This window comes from Macaca fascicularis, chromosome 11 (assembly GCF_037993035.2).
Source record: "Macaca fascicularis isolate 582-1 chromosome 11, T2T-MFA8v1.1".
Classification (NCBI taxonomy): Eukaryota; Metazoa; Chordata; class Mammalia; order Primates; family Cercopithecidae; genus Macaca; species Macaca fascicularis.
The window spans coordinates 56,935,141-56,958,070 of record NC_088385.1 but is presented as its reverse complement, the minus strand read 5'-3'; the positions used below and the strand labels follow the sequence as shown (position 1 = coordinate 56,958,070).

The window sequence follows — 22,930 nt, the reverse complement described above, 5'->3', positions numbered from 1 at the left end:
ACATGGATGCATTAGTCTGGTTCTCCAGAGAAACAGAACCGGTACGATATATAGATGAGAGAAAGAGCTTTACTATATGGAATTGGCTTCTATGGTTCTGGAGGCTGAGATGTCCCCAGATGTGCAGGTGATGAGCTGAAGACCCATGAGAGCCAATGGTATAGTTCCAGTCCAGTTCCAAAGGCCTGAAAGCCAAGAGAGCTGACGATATGAGTTCCAGTCCGAGTCCATGTCACAAGGCAGAAGGCTGATTTTCCACCTTAAAGACAGAGATTCTCTCTTAATCAGCCTTCGTGTTCTGTACAGGCAGGCCTTCGATGGATTGAATGAGGCCCAGAAATATCCTGATAGATACACCTAGAGTAAGACCAAATATGTGGGTTCCCTATGACCCAGTCAGGTTGACATGTAAAATTAACCATCATAGCCAGGTGTGGTGGCTCATGCCTGTAATCCCAGCACTTTAAGAGGCCAAGGTGGGAGGATTGCTTGAGGCAAAGAGTTTGAGACCAGCCTGGGCAACAGTGAGACCTCATCTCTACAAAAATAATAAAAGTAACCAGGTGTGGTGGTATGTGCCTGTAGCCCAGCTACTCAGGAGGGCGAGGCAGCAGGATCACTTGAGCAGAGGAGGTTGAGGCTGCAGTGAGCTACGATCAGGCCACTGCCCTCCAGCCTGGGCAATGGAGAGGAGACCCTATCTCAAAAAAAGAGGTTTTGCATATCATGATAGGGAATCTGTTATGGACTGCACGTTTGTGTCCTCCTCAAAATTCCAATGTCAAAATCCTAACCCCCAGTGGGACAGCATTATGGGACAGCATTAGGTGGGCTCTTTAGGGAGTCATTAGGTTCTGAGGGTGGACCTCTCGTGATGGGATTAGTGCCCTTATAAGACAAACAAGGAGAGCTTGCTTCCTCTTTCTGCCATGTGAGGACACAGCAAGATGACCATCTGCAAACCAGGAGGAGTGTCCTCATGATACACTGGATCTGCTGGCATCTTGATCCTTGACTTCCCAGCCTCTAGAACTATGAGAAATAAATTGCTATTACCATCTATGGTAATTTGCTTCAGCCACCCAAACCAAGACACTGACCTTGACCCAGTAGCCAGTGGTTCTCATCTATAAAGCCCAATACCTTTTGCATTTTTTGGTTTTGGGGTTTTTGTTTGGTTTTTTGTTTTGTTTTGTTTTTTTGAGACAATAGTCTCATTATGATGTCCAGGCCTGATTCAAACTCCTGGGTGGGATCAAGTGATCATCCCATCTCAGACTCCCAAGTAGCTGGGATTACAGGCATGTCCCATGGTACCCAGCCTTTGGGCTACTTTCTGTATTTACAACACACCCCCTACCTTTTTTTTTTTTTTTTTTAACTGAGACAGGGTCTTGGCTAGGCGCCGTGGCTCACACCTGTAATCCCAGCACTTTGGGAAGTCAAGACGGGTGAATAACTTGAGGCCAGGAGTTCGAGTTAACCAGCCTGGCCAACATGGTGAAACCCCATCTCTACTAAAAATACAAAAATTAGCCAGGTGTGGTGGCACACACACATAGTCCCAGCTACTCAGGAGGCTGAGGCAGGAGAACCGCTTGAACCTGGGAGGCAGAGGTTGCAGTGAGCTAGATTGTGCCACTGTACTGCAGCCTGGGTAACAGAGGGAGACTGTCTTAAAAAAAGAAAAAAAAGACAAGGTCTCACTCTGTTGCCAGGCTGGAGTGCAGTCGTGCAATCATGGCTCATGGTAACCTCTAACTCCTTGGCTCAGGCAATCCTCCCACCTCAGCCTCCCAAAGTGTTGGGATTACAGGCGTAAGCCACTGTGTGTGGCCTTACAACACTCTACTATCCTGTGCAGACTGATATATATTCTGTTGTATCAGAGACTCAAACACTAGCAGCTGTCTCAGCCATTAATGGCACGATTTTCTGAAATGGTGAACAAACTACTGTACAGTCTTGCCTCCATTTAGTTGCATGCCTGCAGAACTGCACAAAAAATACTTTGTTTTTATGTAAAAGGGAGTTAGGTTATATGCTCAGATAATTATATAAACTTTTTTCACCTACCAAATATCTAGGACATCTGATAGTTGTGCAGGACTTAGGACAATTCGTTGTACAAGACTACCTCAGGGGCCAGGTACAGTGGCTCACGCCTGTAATCCCATCACTTTGGGAGGCCAAAGCGGAAGGATCACCTGAAGTCAGGAGTTCAAGACCAGCCTGGCCAACATGGTGAAGCCCTGTCTCTACTAAAAATACAAAAAGTAGCCGGGCACAGTGGCGTGCGCCTGTAGTCCCAGCTACTCAGGAGGCTGAGGTGGGAGAATTGCTTGAACCTGGGAGGTGGAGGTTGCAGCGACGTCACTACACTCCAACCTAGGTGAAAGAGCGAGACTCCGTCTAAACAACAACAACAACCAAACCTGAATAGCTGTTTTGGTGTGGGATGGAGGGCCTTAAGCAAGTTTACATACTCAAAAGAAGAGGGTGAATTAGAAAAGGTAATTAAAGGACCAAGGTCCAAGCTTGGTAACAAGACAGATGAAGGCAGAGACTGCAGGTGCTGGTGAGTTGTTCAGGGGATCAGCTATGGGCATATGCTGGACAAGGAAGCAGTGCAGGCAAAGGGGGCTGACGGATGGGGGAAAAATGGAATCAAGAGACCTGAAGTCTCCAAGGTCTAGAGAAGTAGAAATGAGAATATAAGAAAGTTTGTCAAAAAGGACTAATTTGATGCTGGGGTAGGAAAGGTAATATTTGAAAGTGGCACTGAGGATCTGGGAGAATGATGACCCTACTGTGGGAAAGCAGAGCAGGCAGGAGAGCCCTTGGTGACACAGAGGAGATGGGAGTAGAGGGGTTGAGGATATAGGAAAGTTGGTATGCATATATGCATGGATGGATTTTGGTTGGCAGGGTCTCTGTCACCTGAGCTAGACTGCACTGGCACGACCATAGCTTACTGCAGCCTCAGCCTCTTGGGCTCAAGTGATCCTCCAACCGGACTACAGGTATGCATCACCATGCCTGGCAAATTTTTCAAATTTTTTTGTAGAGACAGGGTTTCAACCATGTTGCCCAGGCTGGTCTCAAACTCCTGGGCTCAAGGGATCCTCCTGCTTCAGCCTCCCAAAGTGGTGGGCTTATAGGTGTGAGCCACTGTGCCCAGCCGAAAGTTGGTGTTTTAAAATTATAGAAGAGGTTTGAGCAGGGGCAAAGGTCAGCGCAGTCTGCACATGAGTGTATGGGAGAGGACAGGTGTCCAGAGGGGCTGATATTCTGGTCAATCACCAAGAATGAGGTGAACCAGCTGAGCCTCAAAGCTCAAAATGGAATGGTGGCAAGGATCTCTCACTTCCTAATGAGGTCTTGAAAGCATTTTGTTTTCTTTCAAAGCCTTTTCACATCTCTGCAATAAAACCTCCAGGTAGGTTTCCTGTGCAGTAGCACAGTGAATCTATCCTTATGCTCTACTACACCCACTGAGCTTAAGGAGGTGAACTGTTTTACCATACGCTGCCCAACGGCCCTTCCTCTTGGGAACTATCCTCCTTTTTTCTTTTTTTTTAAAAAGGTACTCAAATGTCAACTTTATTATTTCTATATAAACACCTTTTTGTACTGAAAACCATAAAAATAACAAAGTTTGCTGTGATTGCAATCCAAATTTTTGAAAGCCAGAAAATCTAGTTATTATGCTATAGCCAAACTACCTAATGCTTTCTTTATCCACAAGTAACTCTGCTTCAATTTCTTGATGTTGGGTTTCATCTCACTGACTTTGGGCTTCTAAGACACATGGGAATACTTATGTCGTCTTTGGGTCAAATCAAACAGTAGAGCTAAAGTTATTCAAATACATTCAAATGACACAGATCCCTTACAAATTACTAGTATCACAGTAGGAAGAAAAAGATACAAGAAGAAAAATACATCCTAGAACTCATTAATATTGTTGGTGTATAGTCTATACTAGCATAGAGTAGCTTTCACAACCTGCTATATAAAATTACCAGCAAGAAGAAAAAGGTGCAAGAATAAGTCTTATGGCTGAAGTGGCTTGGTGTCATAATTCCCTATTCTAGCATTCTCAGAAGGATCCCATCCGTTGGACACGCAGAAACTGCAGGGACATCTGAATGGTCTTGATTCCTTCCTAACTCCCTTAAGCCCAGTGTTTGTTAGTATTCTTTCACGCGTACGAACTCTGCCGAGTAACATGTATCTGAATCTTGCCATCCTTTCTCTCTGCACAGACAGCAATGTTCTTACTCCTCTCCTCCTGTAAATCAAGTCATCTCTGATTTCCCTGAGGACTGGTGCTCTTGCAGCAATTCCATCTATCACTCGATGGAGTGAATCTTCTGATAGAGGGGAAGGGGATTCGTTACTGGCGTTGATAGTCAAGTTACTAAGGTTCTTTATCAACATCTCGGAACAGATTTCAGAGGCCCCTGAATCGTCCCGAGAATTTTCTTGGGTCAGCATTTGTGAAGACTCTGGGATGGAGGTTGGATTAAACTGCTGTGATGGGTCCATCTGCGTCTTGAACAACACTAAGCTTCTCCTGGATCTTTGAAACCGGGAACTATCCTCCTTTGCTGCATGCAGTTTGATTACAGTTGTCAAACAAGGGCCTCTACCCTCCTCGATGTAGAGGTGCACATGTGGCCATGCTGGCCAGAGTAACCAAATACCTAGATCCAGTAATCAGCCCAGGAATGGGCACTACCCAGAGAAAAGCTTCTTACAGAATTCTTTCAGGGGATTTATATAAATCCTGGGACAATCTTTCCTCTGAGATCATAAGGGTAGATACTACCCCTGGAGCTGTATATCACCCACTTCACGGGTGCTAAGGGCTCGAGATATGGTAATCCAGTCTATACCCAGAAAACTGGTAGACAAGGCTCCCCTTTTGTGGTTCATACACTATTTGGGTAAACAAAAAACACCAAGACACAGACATGGCAAAATATTTAATGTCTGTAGGTGTACCTCACACTCACATTGCTATTACGATTCAACAGCCTCCATAAACTGTCAAACTGGCACAGACTGGCAGAACCAGAGAAATTACAGACACTTTCTTCCAACAGAGTTTGAAAACCATCAACACTCTAGTCCTGTTGACCTGGAAATGGTGGCAGGTGAAGTCTCTCCACAGCATGCCTTGGGCCTCTCTGCTCAGGAGAAAAAGCCCCCCAGATCTACAGGATTCCTGAGGTCTTCTGTTCTTCTGCCGCCTGGCGCTGGGCCCTGCGCTGCTGGAAATAGTGGTAGATTCCGACACTGCAGAGGTACCCCCCATACACAGTAAGGAGCATCATGGAGGCAGAGAAGGTCTTATAGCCAAGGTCAGCTAGCTGCTTGCCAGTTGGCATCTTGTCTCCTACAAAGACAGATTGAATTTAGACCTGAGGATAAGGCCTCATCTGCACGGCCCATCTCCCTGTTTAAAGCCATTCCATATCTTCTTGGTCTGTCTGCACTCTATACTGAATAGCCCCTATATCTAAGTAAAGTCTCATAAGGATACTGGAAGATATCATTTAGGAACTCTATGATTCAAAAGGACAAATAAAATCTGCGTACAAGATATAGAAACAAGCCTGGAACCAGTTGCCTCTGAATGTCATCAAAGCCAACACTTGGCCTTCCATGCCTGCGGAGAGAAGTAACGGGCATGGACCAGCCTGGACTGCTGGGGTTTGTTTTGTTTTGAGACAAGTTCTCACTCTGTTGCCCAGGCTGGAGTGCAGTGGCGTGAGCATGGCTCACTGCAGCTTCGATCTCCTGGGCTCAAGCCCACCCTCCCACCTCAGCCTTCCAAGTAGCTGAAGCTACAGGTGTGTACCACCACACCCGCCAGTTTTTCTATTTTTTTGTAGAGACGGGGTCTTGCTATGTATGTTGCCAAAGCTGGTCTTGAACTCCTGGGTTCAAGTGATCCTCCCACCTTAGCCTCCCAAAGTGCTGGGATTCTGTACAGGCGTGAGCCACTGCACCAGCCAGGGCTGCTCTAACTGGTAATATTCAGCAAGCATCAGTTTGTCTAGCTAGGAGGGAACTAATGGAGGTAGCAGAAATGAAATATTTGCAGTGAATTATTCTCTCTAGGAAGATCAAACGGGAATCTTTCAGGCAATATCCAATTTGTTTCCCCATAAAAACGATCTTATTCATGGTGGTTAGCTTTCCAAGTCAACATTAAAGCTTGTTTAAGCCATAATATAACTGAAATAGTGTCAAAAGTACTTTTATATTATTTCAATTATACTTAACCTTCTACAGCATTAATTCTACGTTCTAAACTCAACACTAAGAACCTATCCCACAGGCTAAAAAGAAACTTACTGAGTCCCCAGCAAATTGTTAACTCACATTTGCATGAGATAAATTACCTCTAATTTAACTGTTCCCTGGATATTCCAAGCTAGGAAACGAGAAAGTTTAGTAGAGAATCCCTTACCTGGAACAAAATGTCCCTCAATTTGGGTCCATGAATGTGTTCGTAGGTGCTACTCTGTTAAGGGAATTGAAAATAAAAGATTGACTGAAATCAGTGAGATAGGTTTCTTAAAAGTCAAGAACACTACCTCAATTAAAAAAAATGTATTTTATATATGTTATATATATAATATATATTTTATATCATATATATATTTTTTTATTGAGACAGAGTCTCACTCTGTCCCCCAGGCTGGAGTGCAGTGGTGTGATCTCGGCTCACTGCAACCTCCGCCTCCCAGGTTCATGCCATTCTCCTGCCTCAGCCTCCCCAGTAGCTGGGACTACAGGCACCTGCCACCACACCCGGCTAATTTTTTGTATTTTTAGTAGAGACGGGGTTTCATCATGTTAGCCAGGATGGTCTCGATCTTCTCACCTCGTGATCCACCCGCCTTAGCCTCCCAAAGTACTGGGATTACAGCATGAGCCACCGCACCTGGCCAAAAGTACATATATATATATTTAAAGAAACAACAACCAGAGCATGGTTTCCGTCAAGGACGGGGTGGGGGTATGTGCAAGCTGCATGAAGACCGACAGAAATAGCAGCGAAAGGCAAGACTGTGTTCAAAATGCCAAGGTGGGACCGGGCGCAGTGGCTCATGCCTGTAATCTCAGCACTTTGGAAGGCCGAGGCGAGCGGAACACCTGAGGTCAGGAGTTCGAGAGCAGCCTGGCAAACATGGTGAAACCCTGTCTCTACTAAAAATACAAAAATTAGCTGGGCATGGAGGCGCTCGCCTGTAATCCCAGCTCCTCAGGAGAGTAAGGCACGAGAACTGCTTGAACCTGGGAGGCGGAGGTTGCAGTGAAGTGAGATTGCGCCAGTGCACTCTAGCCTGGATGACAGAGTGAGACTCCATCTCAAAAAAAAAAAAAAAAGGTTAGGGTATGGTGGCTCACGCCTGTAATCCTAGCACTTTGGGAGGCTGAGGCGGGCAGATCACAAGGTCAGGAGATCGAGACCATCCTGGCCAACAGGGTGAAACCCTGTCTCTACTAAAAATACAAATAATTAGCTGGGCGTGGCAGCGCACGCCTGTAATCCCAGCTACTTGGGAGGCTGAGGCAGGAGAATCGCTTGAACCCGGGAGGCAGAGGCCACAGTGAGCCGAGATCGCGCTGTTGCACTCCAGCCTGGTGACAGAGCAAGACTCCATCTCAAAAAAAAAAAAAAAAAATTAGCCCAGCATGGTGGTGCACAGCTGCGTCCCTGCTACTCAGAGGCTGAGACAGGAGAATCTCTTGAACCCAGAAGGCAGAGGTTGCAGTTGAGCCGAGATTGCATCATTGCACTCCAGCCTGGGCAACAGAGCAAGATACCGTCTCAAAAAAAAAAGAGCCAGGGTGGAAGCCAAGAGGGGAGGACCCAAACATCAACCAATTCTTCAAATACTTCCTTGTTTTTCTCGCTGCCATACTAATTCTAGTTACTGCCAACAACCTTTTCCAACTCTTCATTGGTTGGGAGGGCGTAGGAATCATATCCTTCCTGCTAATCAGCTGATGACACGCTCGAGCAGACGTCAACACAGCAGGGACCTTCGGACCAGTCCTGAGGAGCCTCGAGAGAACTGGGCTCCAATAAGCCTGCCAGTGAGGCCTAAGAGGACTCTATTTTTAGTTTTGGCAGCTTGCTCTCCACTTACTGGCTCTCAGCACTGTAGGCAGAGACACTTAAAATCCCGCCCCTGGCCGGGCGCGGTGGCTCAAGCCTGTAATCCCAGCACTCTGGGAGGCCGAGGCGGGTGGATCACGAGGTCAGGAGATCGAGACTATCCTGGCTAACATGGTGAAACCCCGTCTCTACTAAAAATACAAAAAACTAGCCGGGCGTGGTGGCGGGCGCCTGTAGTCTCAGCTACTTGGGAGGCTGAGGCGGGAGAATGGCGTGAACCCGGGAGGCGGAGCTTGCAGTGAGCCGAGATCACGCCATTGCACTCCAGCCTGGGAGACACAGCGAGACTCCGTCTCAAAAAAAAAAAAAAAAAAAAAAAAAAAAAAAAAAAAAAAAAAAAAAAAAAAAAAAAAAAAAAAAAAAATCCCGCCCCTTACCACAGCCATGTGCACATACACGCCAAAGCATACACACAAACAAAACAAAGTCGAGAACCTGGGCAGGGCACGGTGGCTCACACTTGTAATCCCATGCTTTGGGAGGCCGAGTCAGGAGGATCACTTGAGGCCAGGAGTTTGAGACCAGCCTGGGCAACATAGTGAGACCCCATCCCCACAAAAAAAATTTTTTACATTAGCCAGGCATGGTGGCATGTGGCTGTAGTCCCAGCTACTCAGGAGGCTGAGGTGGGAGGATTGCTTGAGCCCAGGAGGTCGAGGCTGCAGTGAGCTGTGATCGTACCACTGCACTCCAGCCTGGGTGACAGAGTGAGACCCTGTATCAAAAAACAAAAAAATATGAAAGTAAAGCTCAGGATTCGCTGATTTAGAGGGGTCAGACATAGGTACAGACATGTAAATGCTTCTCAGAGTAAACCCTAAGGGCTGAACACTGCCTTTGAGGCAGGCCTTGAGTGCGGACCCCAAGCTGAGCTGAGGCACAGCTTCTTTGAAATATAATCCCACTATGGAAACTGATAATAAGTAAGGTCAGAGGAAGAATAGTAAGTGACACAAGTTCAAGATGAGAAATGACTGTGTTCAGGTTTGAAATCTGAGGTTCTGAGGTTTGAAATGGCCCCAAGCTGTGCATGCAACAGTGAACAAAACACACACCCACGAAGTTGGACATTAAGGTAGAAAACACACACACCATGGAGCTGAATACTAAGCCCCCTGCAGCCTTCAACTTCCCTGTCACTTATTATTCCTATTCCCACTCATCACCCTAGCTAGATGCTTAACAATTATAGGACCACCTCTTCCAAGGGCTGGAGGAAAAGAGCTGGAAGCATTCACCAACCAACAAAAACAGGATGGTACAGCTTGGCTAGAAAAGTGACATAAAACCAACTAACAGACATAATCCTGCTGTCTACAACCTTACCTTCCCTCTCTCATCTTAATCCATCCTATGGTCTTCCCTAATACCCAATTAGCAACAACTCTTCAGGCTGGGCGCAGTGGCTCACACCTATAATCCCAACACTTTGGGAGGCCGAGGTGGGCGGAGCACCTGAGGTCCGGAGTTCGAGACCAGCCTGGCCAACATGGCAAAACCCTGTCTCTACTAAAAATACACAAATTAGCCGGGCGTGGTGGTGATGCCTGTAGCCCCAGCTACTCAGGAGGCTGAGGTAAGAGAATCACTTGAACATGGGAGGCAGAGGTTGCAGTGAGCCAAGAGAGAACCACTGCACTCCAGCATGGGGGACAGAGCAAGACTCCATCTCAAAAAAAAAAAAAAACAAAAAAACTTCTTCAGATTCTGAGCTAAAGCAGTGGTAGCAGTAGAAATGGAAAGGACAGATGCAGAAGTTACTTTGGAAGTAGAAAAAGATTTATCAATGGAATGGATTAGGGCAAAGCTGAAAATATTAATACCTCCAAGTTAGGAAACTTTATAGATTGGGATACTATTAACAGAAATAAGAAATGAGAGAAGAGGTATGTATCACTGTATATACAGGGTGGTGGCAGTGTCCATTAAGAAGATCATGTGGCCGGTGCAGTGGCTCACACCTGTAATGCCAGCACTTTGGGAGGCAAAGGCAGATGGATTGCTTGAGCCCACAACTTTGAGACCAGCCTGGGCAACATGGTGAAACCCTGTCTCTACAAAAAATAACAAAAATTAGTGCGGTGTAGCAGCATGCACCTGTAGTCCCAGCTACTCAGGAAGCTGAGGTGGGAGGATCGCTTGAGCCCAGGAGGTAGAGGTGCAGTGAGCCAAGATCATGCCATTACACTCCAGTCTGGGTGACAGAGAGACCCTGTCTCAAAAAAAAAAAAAAGGATCATGAGCTGGGTTTGAACATGTTAAAATTAAGATGCTCAGCCAGGCATGGTGGTTCACACCGGTAATCCCAGCACTTTGGGAGGCTGAGGCAGGAGAAATCGCTTTAGCCCAGGAGTTCAAGACTAAGCCTAGGCAACACAGCAAGACTCCATCTCTATTTAAAAAAAACAAAAACAAACAAACAAAAAAATGGCCGGGCACGGTGGCTCACGCCTGTAATTCCAGCACTTTGGGAGTACAAGGTAGGCAGATCACGAGGTCAAGAGATCGAGACCATCCTAGCCAACATGGTGAAACCCTGTCTCTACTAAAAATACAAAAATAAGCCGGGCATGGTGGCGCGCACCTGTAGTCCTAGCTACTTGGGAGGCTGAGGCAGAAGAATCGCTTGAACCCAGAAGGCAGAAGTTGCAGCCGCTGTACTCCAGCCAGGCGACAGAGCGAGACTCCATCTCAAAAAAAAAAAAAAAAATTAAGATGCTCAACACAACATTCCTGTGATGATGTCTATCAGGCAGATGGAAACACAAATTTAGATAGATCTTAGAAGGGAAGCTATGTTTCAGATATATATGGAGGTACACATATATACAAGGTATACAAGAGGTATACAAGAGCAAAACCAAAGCAGAGGATAAGGACAGAAAGAGAGAGGCCAAGGGAGCAACAGTTTGAAGAAGGCAACAATTAAGGAAAAAAGGCAGGTAGGAAATTCCAAGGCCGGGCACAGTGGCTCACTCCTGTAGTCCCAGCACTTTGACAGGCCAAGGCAGGCGGATCTCCTGAGGTCAGGAGTTCAAGACCAGCCTGACCAACACGGAAAAACCCCATCCCTACTAAAAATACAAAAATTAGCCAAGCATTGTGGCACATGCCTGTAATCCCAGCTATTCAGGAAGCTGAGGCAGGAGAATCGCTTGAACCCAGGAGGCAGAGGTTGTGGTGAGCTGAGATAGAGCCACTGCACTCCAGCCTAGGCAACAAGCAAAACTCCACCTCTCAAAAAAAAAAAAAAAATTCCAGAAACACCTGGGTTTTTTTTTTGTTTTTTTTTTTTTGTTTTTCATTTAACTACATCCCCCTTCCTGGTTGAAAATCACTGCTGTATCAAGTCACTGCCACTGATGGAGGTGTACTGTACCTTTCCAGTGTGTTAGGCTAGAATAAAAATTGAGAACCATAGCTGGGTGTGGTGGCATGCACCTGCAGTCCCAGCTACTAGGAAGGTTTGGGTGGGAGTCCACGAGTTTGGGGCTGCAGTGAGCTGTGATCACGGCCCTGTACTCGCAGAGCAAGACTGTGTCTCTAATATAATAATGATAGTAAAGAAGAAAAAAAAAAAAAAAAAGGCTGGCCGTGGTGGCTCACGCCTGTAATCCCAGTACTTTGGGAGGCAGAAGTGGGCGGATAACCTGAGGTCAGGAGTTCGAGACAAGCCTGACCAATACGATGAAACCCCGTCTCGACTAAAAATACAAAAATTAGCCGGGCATGGTGGCACATGCCTGTAATCCCAGCTACTCAGGAGACTGACACAGGAGAATCACTTGAACCCAGGAGGCGGAGGTTGCAGTGAGCTGAGATCGCACCACTGCACTTCAGCCTGGGCAACAGAGCAAGACTTCGTCTCAAAAATTAAAGAAAAGAAAAGAAATTGGGCACCACTACTGCAAAGTTAACTACTATGAAGACTGGTCAGATAGGAACACTGGGTGGGAACGGGTGACGAGGTCACCAGTAAGCCTAGGATTCCAGTCAGCTGACTGCACTGAAGTGGAATAGGTAGTATAAACATCAAGTAAAGAGCAATATAGACATCAAGAGCACAGATTCTTAGGCAGAGCCCCAGCAGGCCTATGAACCCCGCAAGATTCACGTGTCTACCAGTTTTCCAGGACAGAGAAACATTTTTACAAGAATCACAATCCTCTTACCCCAAAGATAAGTACTGATGGGAGTGACAGGACAGCAGCTTCAGAAGGTAACAAGATTAAGAAAATTCTACTTTTGTTTTGCTTATTAATGAGAAAGACCTGAATATGCTTTTGTTTTGGTTTTTGCTTTGTTTTGTTTTTGAGATGGAATTTCGTTTGCACCCAGGCTGGAGTGTAGTGGCACAATCTTGGCTTACTGCAACTTTCGCCTCCCAGGTTCAAGAGATTCTCCTGCCTCAGCCTCCCCAGTAGCTGGGATTACAGGCATGTGCCACCACGCCCAGCTAATTTTTTGTATTTTTAGTTGAGATGGGGTTTCACCACCATGTTGGCCAGGCTGGTCTCAAACTCCTGACCTCAAGTGATCTACTCGCCTCAGACTCCCAAAGTGCTGGGAATATAGGCATGTGCCAGCGTGCCCGGCCCAGAATATGTTTCAAAGGGGATGAAGGTGGTGGCTAAACTGAGGATGCAAGAAGTGAGGTGGGCAGGATAGAACCAGATAGGCGATGGCCTAGGAAAATATGATATGCCCAGGCCGGGTGCAGTGGCTCAGGCCTGTAATCCCAGGACTTTGGGAGGCCAAGACAGGCAGATCACCTGAGATCGGCAGTTCGAGGCCAGCCTGACCAACATGGAGAAACCCCATCTCTACTAAAAATACAAAATTAGCTGAGCATGGTGGCGAATGCCTGTAATCCCAGCTACTCCAGAGGCTGAGGCATGAGAATCACGAACCCAGGAGGCAGAGGTTGCGGTGAGCAGAGATCGCGCTGTGGAGATCGCGCCACTGCACCCCAGCCTGGGCAACAAGAGCAAAACTCCATCAGAGAAGGGAGGGAGGGGAGGGAGGGAAGGGAGGGAGGGAGGGAGGGAGGGAGGCAGGAAAGAAGGAAGGAAGGAAGGAAGGAAGGAAGGAAGGAAGGAAGGAAGGAAGGAAGGGAGGGAGGAAGGGAGGGAGGGAGGGAGGGAGGGAGGGAGGTTACATGCATGAGTAGAAGGATTAATCTTGGAAATAAGGGAAACTTTTGAGGTTAGCAGAGGAACACTTTCATCTGAGGGGCATCCATTTTCTCAATAAAGCACAAAACACTGGGTCTCCGTTATGGAGTGATAGGGTTGGGCTGCAGGTTTCAGAAAAATGGGAAAAAACATAAAATCATTACAGAAAATGTCTTAGGGGTGCAATTTGCAAGGGTTATGGCTTTTCTCTTGTTCTGCCTTCTAAACACAGGGGGACCTCAAGACTCAGGTTTCTCCCCTGGAAAACTCATTCCCTCAAATGCATCTATCATCTTGGCTTAGATTCGCCCGTTTTTAAAAATTTGTATAAATGTATGGGTAGAGGTGCGATTTTGTTACATGCATACATTGCACAGTGGTCAACTCAGGGCTTTTAGGGTATCTATCCATCATCATTTATCTACTTTTTATTCGGCACTTAGAGAGTAGTATCAGCCTGGTGCGGCGGCTCACGCCGATAATCTCAACACTTTGGGAGGCCGAGGCAGGAGGATGGCTTGCACTCATAGCGAGACCTTTTTTAAAAAAGAAAAATATTTTTTTTTTTTTTTAATGCCCGGGCTTGGTGGGGCACACATGCAGCCTGAGCGACAAAGCAAGACCCTGTATGATATAAATAAAATAAAATATACAATAAATACAATACAATACAATACATAATGCTACCGAGGCCGCTAAAAAGAACATGGCTTCTGTCATACAGGAGCTTATGGTCTGATGGGAGAGGCACTGTGAGAGTTCAGACAAGAGCTCAGAGACACGGTGGGGGCTTGAGAAAACTTAGCAGAAAAGGGTAGGGGTGGGAATCGGGGTGGGAGTGGAACTGTCTTTTTAGAAGGGCGGGCTGGAGAAAAGCAGGGAGAGCATTCCAGGAAGTGAATGCGGTCAAGAGGTGGAGCTGGATAGCCGATATGCACGAAGGGTGCCCCGGAGAGCCACTTATCAGGACGCAGAGGTCTATAAAGGAAGGGACATTTGGAGTAGTCGGAGCGTGGAGGGTCCAGGCAGGAGTCGAGGTTTGACAAGATTAGTGCTGAGCTCTAGCAAGGCGGACCTACTGCTGCGAGAAGTTTGGGCTTGGGCTTGGGCAGGAAGCAGTGCGGCTCGCGGTCCGCGACACAACAGACGCGGGTGACTGAATTCAAGGGCACCAGGCCTGAAGACTGGGGGATGGGAGGACGCGGCAAGCGGAGGCTGACTCAGGTGGGCGCGCAGGCAGCGGGACTGGCAGCCCCTGCTCGGCCCTAGCCGGCGGCGTACCTGGATGCTGCAGCTCCTTCGCGACCAACCGAGGCCTCCTCAGGCAGGCAGGGTCTCGAGGCCACTGTCTACTCAACTTCCCAGCACAGCCAAACGCAGCACTCGGAACCAGACACGTGAGGATAGCGTCCCTGGACAACCCTGAACGCCTCAGCTATTGGTGCGGAAACCGACTTTCTCCCGCCCACCTGCCGGGTTAGCCTCTAGGATTCGGCTTGCAGCGCTAGAAAGGGAACTGCGCATCAGACGCGGCACAACTCCGCCCACTAAGGCGGGAGTCAGCGCCGGCCGTCAGTCCAGCTGAAGGCCGGCATTGAACTTCCGGCTTCCGGGCCCGTTATCCTTACTACGCATCCTCAGACGCGCTGTGGTCTCGGAGAGGCCCGCTGAATTCTGGGGGCTGTGGTTTCGCTCCCTCGAGGGAGGGTCTTTGACGAGCCAAGCTCTGGAACCGGAAGTTTTAGGATGCTAAATCAGAGTCAGCCAATCCTCAGCCTACGGCACGGTGACGTCTCCAGTAGCTGGGTAGATTCTCGGAGCCGGCCCTCTGGAGGTGAACCGCGCGCCCCCTAGAGCCAGGCTGTGGGCCGAGTCCAGGTAGGGACCCGAGGGGCACCGCGAGGCCCGGACCGCCAAGGATGCGGCAGCTTGGGCCGTGACCAAGGAATGGGCACGAGGGATGAGTGTCTAACGTTTCTGCCCCGTGTGTGACCTCTCTTCTTTCAGGAGGCATGATAAAGCCCCTAAGAAGCGCCAGGAAGGCTGGGGTCAGCTTGCGGCGAGGGCGGGAGGGGGAGCTGGCGGGAGAGGGGAGAGAGAGGAGGGGATTGAGTGGGCACCGCCGCTGACCCCTGGAGTGGCTGCGATTATGGAGGAGGGATTTCTTTTTTTCATTTTTCCTACGGTAAGAAGGGAAACATACGTGCAATGATACACACCAGCACACGCACTGCCATATGCACTGAAGCTCCCTCTCCCAACTCTTCCTGTTTCTGGAAAAAACAGACTTTATTGGGTAGACAAATAGGCCTGATGGGAAGACCTGAGTCACAGTGGACTAGGGTAGTGAACAAAAGTAGGCAAAGTGTTTGAAGCTTCCCCTTTGCCCCCACCTTAATCTCCTGGGGAGGCAGCTCTGGACACTCAGTGTCCAGACCTGGGCTCAGCCAGGCCTGGGGTGACTGTGCCCCTCACTCCTGCTGCCTGATCTGGGCAGCGCCACCCTTCACTGGTAAGACAGCATTCTCAAGGGCTAGGCGCAGAGAGGAGCCCGCCTCCGTGGTTCGTTGGAGAGTAAGAGGGTTTTAGCACAATGCTGGCCAGAGCCAGTGTGCCAGGTGCTTCCACACAGGAAGCCGAGACCCCTGCTGGACGGGGCGGGAGCCTCTCGGGCCCTCCGGACTATTTATAGCTAGAGGCCTAGGCTGCTGACTTGTGACATTCCCCTGCTGCCACCCCATCCTGGAGCAAGGCCAGTGCAGAGCACACTCCTCCTCCTCCCCTCCTGTTCTTCCCTCACCCCAGGGAGTAGGGTGGTTTTGATTTTCTTCCTCCTCCTTGAGTTACCTAGCTCCGGAGTTGCTGGTGTGGTCAGTACCTCACGAGAAGGCCCTCATTCAGCAAAGAGAGCTGCCCTTGGAATATTGGTGCCCACCAACATAGGAACCTGCTCACCCTTCCCTACCGTTCATCAGCCTTTGGGCCACCCTTTGGCCTGCTGGCTTCCAGATGCCAGGCATGGGTTAGCTGGTTACCCTGGCCGGTCTGGAGCAGCTGAGGAAGAGGTGCAGGGTTTGGGAGGAAGAAAAGGGTGGAGTCAGGGATGTCCTCTGGGGAGATAGCACAGGAGGGGCTCAGCTGACACCTCCCCCAGCTGGAACTACTGAGAAGGGAGGCTGGGTGAATACAAAGGTCACAGGGAGCCGAGTGATCTGAGCCTGCTGTGAAAGGTATAGCTCTGTCAGCAGATTAAGTTCCTGCTCCCCAAAGAGGGTGCTGGTGGGGAGGGTGAGGGAAGGCTTGGAAAGGTCACACAGAGTGGGGAGGAGCTGGCAATGAACTAGGAACCGGGAAGTCTCTGGGGAGAATGTCAAGCCACTGGGCTAGAGATGCCAGCATGGCAGCAACTCGGGTGCCAGGGCAGCCTGGGGGAGGGGGAAAGGGGAGGACCAAAGGTTTCTGAGAACACAGATGTTGCTAGGAGAAGCTAGAAGGGGTTTGTTTGAGATCTTTGTATTTTGTTAACAAACACTGAGATCCATTGAAGCTGTGTGGGTCCTGGCAGAGGTCAGCAAAGGGGTCCCTGGGGTCTGCATCAGCTCAGAAGCCCAGACTCCTCCCTGACAATCCTTGCCTCATCCCTCCTGTGGCTGAGATACTTCTTCAGCCCTTTAACAGGATTCCTGGTCTGTGTGAGACAGCCACTGGCAGCCCCTGCCCTGCTGGCCTCTCCCCCAACCCTTCCCCTCATACATCACCCCCGCCGCCAAGCAGGCAGCGTTGGAGCTTGATTCCATCCCTCCCAGAGGACACGGAGAAAGCCCCACATCAGGAGAGGGACAGGGCAACTGCATGTCTGGCAAATGTGGTGGCAAGAGGCTGCCAGAGGCTTGACAGTTCAGAATCTCCAGGTGTGTAGCTGGGCCCCATAGCCTCCTATCCTCCAGTGAAAAGATGCAAAGAGTCTGCTCCCTGGGAGTCCTGGAGATCCTGGTGACTAGGTACCGCAGGCTTCTGCTGGTCTCCACTGGGGTAAAGAAGTGGCCTGGCCTGGGCCCTGGCCCTACTCACATATGTTCTGGATGATTCTGCAGGCAGCGGATGAATTCACCCACTGGCTGGCCCTCGTAGCACACCTTGTACACAGCCATGAACAAGGGAAACCTAGATTGGAGAGGCAAAGGCTCAGCTTAGCCTCCCACTCCTAGTCCACTCTACCCCCACCCCCACTCACTACCTAACCTTCCTGTCCCCTGCCCTCCCACCTTGGAGCTCAGGGAGGCTGACTCTGAATTTCTACCTGCTGAGAATGTGAACTTCCTAGCCCTGGGTTTAACCTCAGATTGCTGATTGCCCTGCTCCCTACCGTGTTGAACTGGCCTGCATGATTCTCTGGCTTGGATTTTTTGTGCCAATTCGGCAATGCACTTTTGTTGTTGTTGTTGTTGACACAGAGTCTTGCTCTGTCACCCAGGCTGGAGTGCAGTGGCGTGATCTCAGCTCACTGCAACCTCCACCTCCCAGGCTCAAGCGATTCTCCTGCCTCAGCCTCCTGAGTAGCTGGGATTACAGGCGCGCACCACCATGCCTGACTAATTTTTGTACTTTTAGTAGAGATGGGGTTTCGCCATGTTGGTCAGGCTGAGCTCGAACTCCTGACCTCGTGATCCACCCACCTTGGCCTCCCAAAGTGCTGGGATTACAGATGTGAGCCACCATGCCCAGCCTTGAGCAACGCACTTAACCTCTCTGAGCCTCAGTGTCACTGACTGTAAAATGGGGCCAGTATAACAAAGGAGTGAAGATATGATTGTGTATGTAAAGATGTAAAGATGTAATTAGGTATGATGTGAAAGTGCTCAATAAATACCCATTTCCTTCTTCCTGTCCTTTTGCCCAGCTGCTCCCTTTTCTAGACTTTACCCTGACCAGTCATGAGTGGATCTTCTGAACCTGTTTCATACTCTTTTCTTCTAGGAGTCTTTCTCAGACCAGCACAGCTCTGCTCTGATCAGCCCAGTCACCCCCGCTGTCTTTCTGAAAAGGAGCACCTTGAAGCAGAGCCCATCCTTCTCCTTACACCTCAGCACCCAGAACAGGATTCAGGGAACAGATGGGTTGGCCTTGGGGGAGAGACTCAAACGGGGTGATGGACAGAAGTGGGATGAGCTTATTCCTGCTGCCCCAGAGCTCCAACCCCAGAGCAGAGGACAAGGAAAGAGGGGCACAAAGGGATCCAGGTAATGTAGTGTGAAGAGCACTAGACTGGAAGGAGTTCAAATACCGTGAACTAGCTGGGGGACAGTGGGCATGCCAGATTCTGCAAGCTCTGGACTCTGTCTGAAACATAAGGTAACACTCCCCTCTCTGTCCACTTCACAGATTTGTGGCAGGTTCAGGAATATGATGAACAGGGCGAGCACTTCTGGCCATGGCTCCCTTAATCAGTGGGGCTGTGGCCAACACTTACTTGTCCACCAGGCCCTTGTGCTGGAGGATGCTATGTAGCTCCCGGGCTGTCTCGGGCCCCTGCAGTTTCTGCCCATTCAGCATCTCTTTCTCCAGCTGCTCAATGGACTGTGCAGAAAACAGGATGAGTGGATGGAAAGGGGAGAGAAGAGTTGTCAGTAGGGGGTGGAGAGACTGGAGCTCAGATGAGAGTGGGGTCTTGGGAGGAAAAGAGGGATGGGGATGTTCACAACAGTCTTAATGTTTGTGCTCCAGAGATGCCTCCTGCCAAGCACCTCTACCTGGATACCTACAGGGCCCCCGCTCTGTTCTCCCTTCTCCCAGGGCCCACCTTTCCTGTACGCGCAAAGGCCTCAGCCACTTTCCGGTTCCGCCCTCCATAACAGGTAGTGATCAGGTCAGCAACACCACAGCTCTCCAAGAAGGTGGCAGAGGACACAGGGCCACTGCAGAAGAGCTTGGCGAAGGCTATCATCTCCATGAGTCCCAGCCGGATCACTGCCGCCTTGGTGTTGTCGCCAAAGCCCAGGCCATCACAGAAGCCAGCACCCACGGCCACTACATTCTTGAAGGAATGGAGGTCATAGGTGAGAAAAGACCCCCTCCTGTAGGCCCCATGTGGCGCCCCCTCATGCTCTTTTCATCAGCCAGGACACCCACTGCATAAGTGAGGTATAGTGTGTGGGCTTTTAGAAGCTACTTCCGCCTCTTGGTTCCCCCTTGCTGCACCCCCTTTCTTAAGCCCTGCCCCATACTCCCTCCTTGAGGACATTTTCTGAAAACCACTCTTCTCTCTAATTGACCTTCACATCTATGACCATTCCATTGTATAGCCCTCAAGTCAACAGCTGTCCAGGATTCATAGTTCTGGCCATTTGTCTGTCTGGGTGTCATGGATGTCTTGTCTCCCATTAACCCGGGCATCTCCTTGTCCCCCTAGACCACCTCCTGGAGCCAGAGGATAGGGAGTCCCACACAGGGCTAAAGTGGGAAAGGAGCAAGGGGGTCCACGGTCTGATGATGAACAATCAGCCGGCCTGAATGGCCCTGGCCTTGCTTCTGCAGCTCCTCCTGTATGGATGGGACATGGTAGGAAAGGGGAACCACTGCTCAATAGTGAGAGTCTGGAGTGCCTGCAGGCAGAGCTCAGCTAGGCCTCCTTTGGGGCCTTCTCCTCACCCCATAGCTGCCTCTGTGCCCCTCTCACCTTTAAGGCTCCACAGATCTCTACTGTGTCCACCTCTTGCACCACTGTGATACGGAAATTGGGTGTCTGCATCAGCTCTTTCAGAAGTTGTCCCTGGGCCGGGTCCTTGCAGCCTAAAGTGAGGAGGGGGCAAGGCTTTGAGGGAAGGACTCTGTAAAAACTATTTATTTTATAGAGATGGGGTTATCTCTCTGTTGCCCAGGCTAGACTCAAACTCCTGGGCTTAAGCGATCCTCTCGCCTCAGCCTCTTGAGTAGTTGGGACCACAGCTGTGCCACTGCACCGGCTCTCAGGGAGGGCTCATCACTGTACTTCCCTAAGCAGGCCCTGCAGCCCCTTCCCTGGGGCTGTCCCAGCCTCCTTCACCTCTGATGCTTGGATCTTCCTTTCTCTGCCTTATGGGAAGGAGATGGCTAAGTGGGGTTGGGGCAGTTTGGGGAGGGGATGCAACTAGATGCACTCTGTATGTGGGTGGCAGGGGGCTCTCACCAATGGTTGTCTCACAGAACTTCTCATCAGCCACCTCGCTGGCAATGTTGGCCCCCATCAGCACACTCATGGGGATGCCGAGGCGCTCCCCAATCACTTCGGAGATGAGCTTCAGCCCATTGGGGCCCTCGTCTACCCCCTGAGCAAGGATAGAGCTCAGGCCAGGTGCCCTTTGTGCCCATCTGCGGGCTTCCGCCCAGAAATTCTGTCCTTTCCAAATCCATTGCTCATCTGTGTCCCTCCCCACAGGTCCTGCCCCATTCCTAGCTCAAGTTTGCTGTGAGGAGGCCAGACAGCATGTGACAAACTGCCCTGCCACATACCCTCAACCAATCTATCTCTCCAAGGCAACAGGTCCCCTCCACATCCCTAGGCAACTTCGCCTGACTGCCCTAACAAACTGCCATTCAGTGACCAGTCAGTGCTCCAAACCAGCTACTCTTCACACTTCTCAAACCAGCCTGCTTCTCATATTCCCCAGGCATTCCTTTACACCTCCCAAACTCCCTGAGAGACAGGACCTCCAAACCAATCTCTTGTCTCCTCCCTTCAGCCTCCCTTCCAGTGACCCCCAGCACCTCACTGCTTTCCTAAGCCTCTCCAGAGTCAACTTCCTCTCTTCTCCGGCAAACTCTTGACCTCCGTCTGCCATTTCTGTTCTTGCTTCACCCACCCTGAACCCCACAACGGTGAGCCGCACCCTCCCCCATCCACATGAAGGTGTCCCTGGCACCTTAATAAGAGACATGCCAATGGTGTTTGCCTTCAGGTGGCCCTTGAGCTGGTCACAGATCTTGCGGATGAACTGATGGGGCACCACAAAGATCAGGATGTCAGCATCCGCTGCAGCCTGGACCACATCTGGGACAGCCACCTGTGGGAGTGACCAAGTGCTCGCGGGCCTGGCAGACCTCCCCTAGCCACTGTGGAACCCCATTCAGGAGATCTGGGAGCCAAAGAGTGAGGCTGGTAGGGGGCAGGAAGGCTTGTTTGAGACTGAATCTAGAAGGACTGAACTTGGAGGAATGACACTCTACTCCCTCGCCCCAGCCACCACGCTCTCTCCCTCCAGCTGTCCTGGGCTCTTGAGGACTCCTGGAAACCTCATCCCAGCACTCTCTTATCCCTTGGCTATGGGACAGTGTGGGAGGCCAAAAGCAAACTGGGCTTGGAAGAAGAAAGAGCTCAAATAAGATTTCATCACCCAGCTCCTCAGGGACCCCAGCTGGAAGGGGGAGCCTCAGCTTTTCTGCTCTCTTCCCTGCTTCCCCTTTCCAGGTGGGGAGAACCACGTGGGTTTGACCAAAGACCATAAGTCCAAGGAGCAGCCTCCAAGTCAGCTAATCACTCAGTGAATGAGTAACAGGATTAGTGCCTGAGGCAGGCACTACCGGACCCCAAGTCTGGGAGCCCAGTCTTTGGCTGCCATGGAGACCAATTTGTTCTCCCATCCCTTCCCTACCCACCCGCCTGGCAGCCTGTGAGGGGAAAGCACAGGTTCTCCTCAGTCCTCAGGAAAGGGCCCAGAGCAGCCCTCCTGAGACCTTCCCAAGTCCTGCCGCACCTGAAGTGGCCCCCTCAGCAGGAGACACCTGTTGAGTAAGGTCGGCTCCGACTCCTGGCCCTCCCTTCCTCTCCCCGTTCCTTGCAGGGTGTTGGGGCTCACCACATTTGGGGGCAGCTTGTGCCCTGGCAGGTATTTGACATTCTCATGCTGCGTGTTGATGATCTCAGTCAGCTTTTTGCCTCCAATGTCTTCCTCAAACACCCACATGGTCACCCGTGGGTCAAACTGTGCCAGCTGGGCTGCATTGCCACCCACGATCTTGGCGATGGCTGAGCCCCTGGCAGGAGGGGGAGCCCGGGAAAGTACAGGAGGAGGGAACAGTGGCAAGAGTTGGGGCAGCGCCCCACCTCAGGATCTCACAGCAGCCCCCCAGGCTGTTCACCCCTACCTTCCTTATCACCTCCACTCCCATGTCAAACATGTCCCCAGTGACCTGGCAGTAGAAGGGAGACTCAGTCTCCTCACCCTTTGCTACTAGAGAAGGGAGCCCCCCTTCCCATCTTCCCACCCCCAAACTCAAGCAGCTCTTCACACGGAGCGCTCTGGAGACGCCTTCCCATGGTGAACAGGTGCAGCTGCCCAGGCGGGCGGGGGCCAGGAGAGGGCCGGGCACCCTCTGTCCTGTGCTGCTGTGATAGAAGATAGCAGCAGGGGCTTTTCCCACCCATTCTGCCTCCTACCCACCTCTGTCCTGGGGGGCCTACCCTTCCCCCATATCGCTTGACAGAGCCGCTTACCAGTTCCCAGAGCCTACAATGCAGACTTTCTTGCTAGCCATGGTGCCGCGTCTCTGCCTGAGCCGGCTCAGTGCCACACTCCCT

At 50.3% G+C, this 22,930-nt stretch overlaps 3 protein-coding genes across 7 annotated transcripts; all 3 read right to left on the bottom strand.

The window, feature by feature from the left end:
* Positions 1 to 899: 899 nt before the first annotated feature.
* On the bottom strand, positions 900 to 4,688 carry LOC135966235 (developmental pluripotency-associated protein 3-like). Its single transcript, XM_065524187.2, has 2 exons — positions 4,026 to 4,688; positions 900 to 1,032 (listed from the first exon to the last, which is right to left on the bottom strand). The coding sequence occupies exon 1, from the start codon at positions 4,549 to 4,551 to the stop codon at positions 4,057 to 4,059; it is 495 nt and encodes a 164-aa protein (XP_065380259.1). The 5' UTR covers positions 4,552 to 4,688; the 3' UTR covers positions 900 to 1,032; positions 4,026 to 4,056.
* Positions 4,689 to 4,976: 288 nt separating this feature from the next.
* On the bottom strand, positions 4,977 to 14,755 carry COX14 (cytochrome c oxidase assembly factor COX14). Of its 4 annotated transcripts, XM_065524190.1 has the most exons (4): positions 14,659 to 14,755; positions 10,788 to 10,893; positions 6,485 to 6,538; positions 4,977 to 5,404 (listed from the first exon to the last, which is right to left on the bottom strand). In XM_065524190.1, the coding sequence occupies exon 4, from the start codon at positions 5,394 to 5,396 to the stop codon at positions 5,223 to 5,225; it is 174 nt and encodes a 57-aa protein (XP_065380262.1). In that variant the 5' UTR covers positions 5,397 to 5,404; positions 6,485 to 6,538; positions 10,788 to 10,893; positions 14,659 to 14,755; the 3' UTR covers positions 4,977 to 5,222. The 4 variants fall into 4 exon arrangements, with proteins under 4 accessions (XP_065380262.1, XP_065380260.1, XP_065380261.1 ...); XM_065524188.1 differs by lacking the exon at positions 6,485 to 6,538; XM_065524189.1 differs by lacking the exon at positions 10,788 to 10,893.
* An 892-nt stretch (positions 14,756 to 15,647) lies between these two features.
* Positions 15,648 to 22,930, bottom strand: GPD1 (glycerol-3-phosphate dehydrogenase 1). 2 transcript variants are annotated; one of them, XM_015430627.4, is made up of 8 exons: positions 22,847 to 22,930; positions 22,209 to 22,386; positions 21,276 to 21,416; positions 20,543 to 20,681; positions 20,054 to 20,166; positions 19,178 to 19,411; positions 18,848 to 18,954; positions 15,648 to 17,541 (listed from the first exon to the last, which is right to left on the bottom strand). In XM_015430627.4, exons 1-8 carry the CDS (start codon positions 22,885 to 22,887, stop codon positions 17,445 to 17,447), a joined length of 1,050 nt encoding a protein of 349 aa, XP_015286113.1. In that variant the 5' UTR covers positions 22,888 to 22,930; the 3' UTR covers positions 15,648 to 17,444. The 2 variants fall into 2 exon arrangements, with proteins under 2 accessions (XP_015286113.1, XP_073862918.1); XM_074006817.1 differs by lacking the exon at positions 19,178 to 19,411.

Bases quoted from the DNA above. Each gene is read 5' to 3' on its own strand.
- LOC135966235 (XM_065524187.2), bottom strand. From the start codon at position 4,551: ATGGACCCATCACAGCAGTTTAATCCAACCTCCATCCCAGAGTCTTCA.
- COX14 (XM_065524188.1), bottom strand. From the start codon at position 10,893: ATGGAGTCTCGCTCTGTCGCCTGGCTGGAGTACAGCGGCTGCAACTTC. The intron at 5,405-10,787 runs GTGCGCGCCACC...CTGTCTTTGTAG, and splicing joins CCAAGTAGCTAGGACTACAG to GAGACAAGATGCCAACTGGC.
- GPD1 (XM_015430627.4), bottom strand. From the start codon at position 22,887: ATGGCTAGCAAGAAAGTCTGCATTGTAGGCTCTGGGAACTG. The intron at 18,955-19,177 runs GTGGGCCCTGGG...TTTTCTGCACAG, and splicing joins CCTTTGCGCGTACAGGAAAG to TCCATTGAGCAGCTGGAGAA. The intron at 17,542-18,847 runs GTAAGTGTTGGC...TCTCCAATCTAG, and splicing joins CACAAGGGCCTGGTGGACAA to GTTTCCCTTGTTCATGGCTG.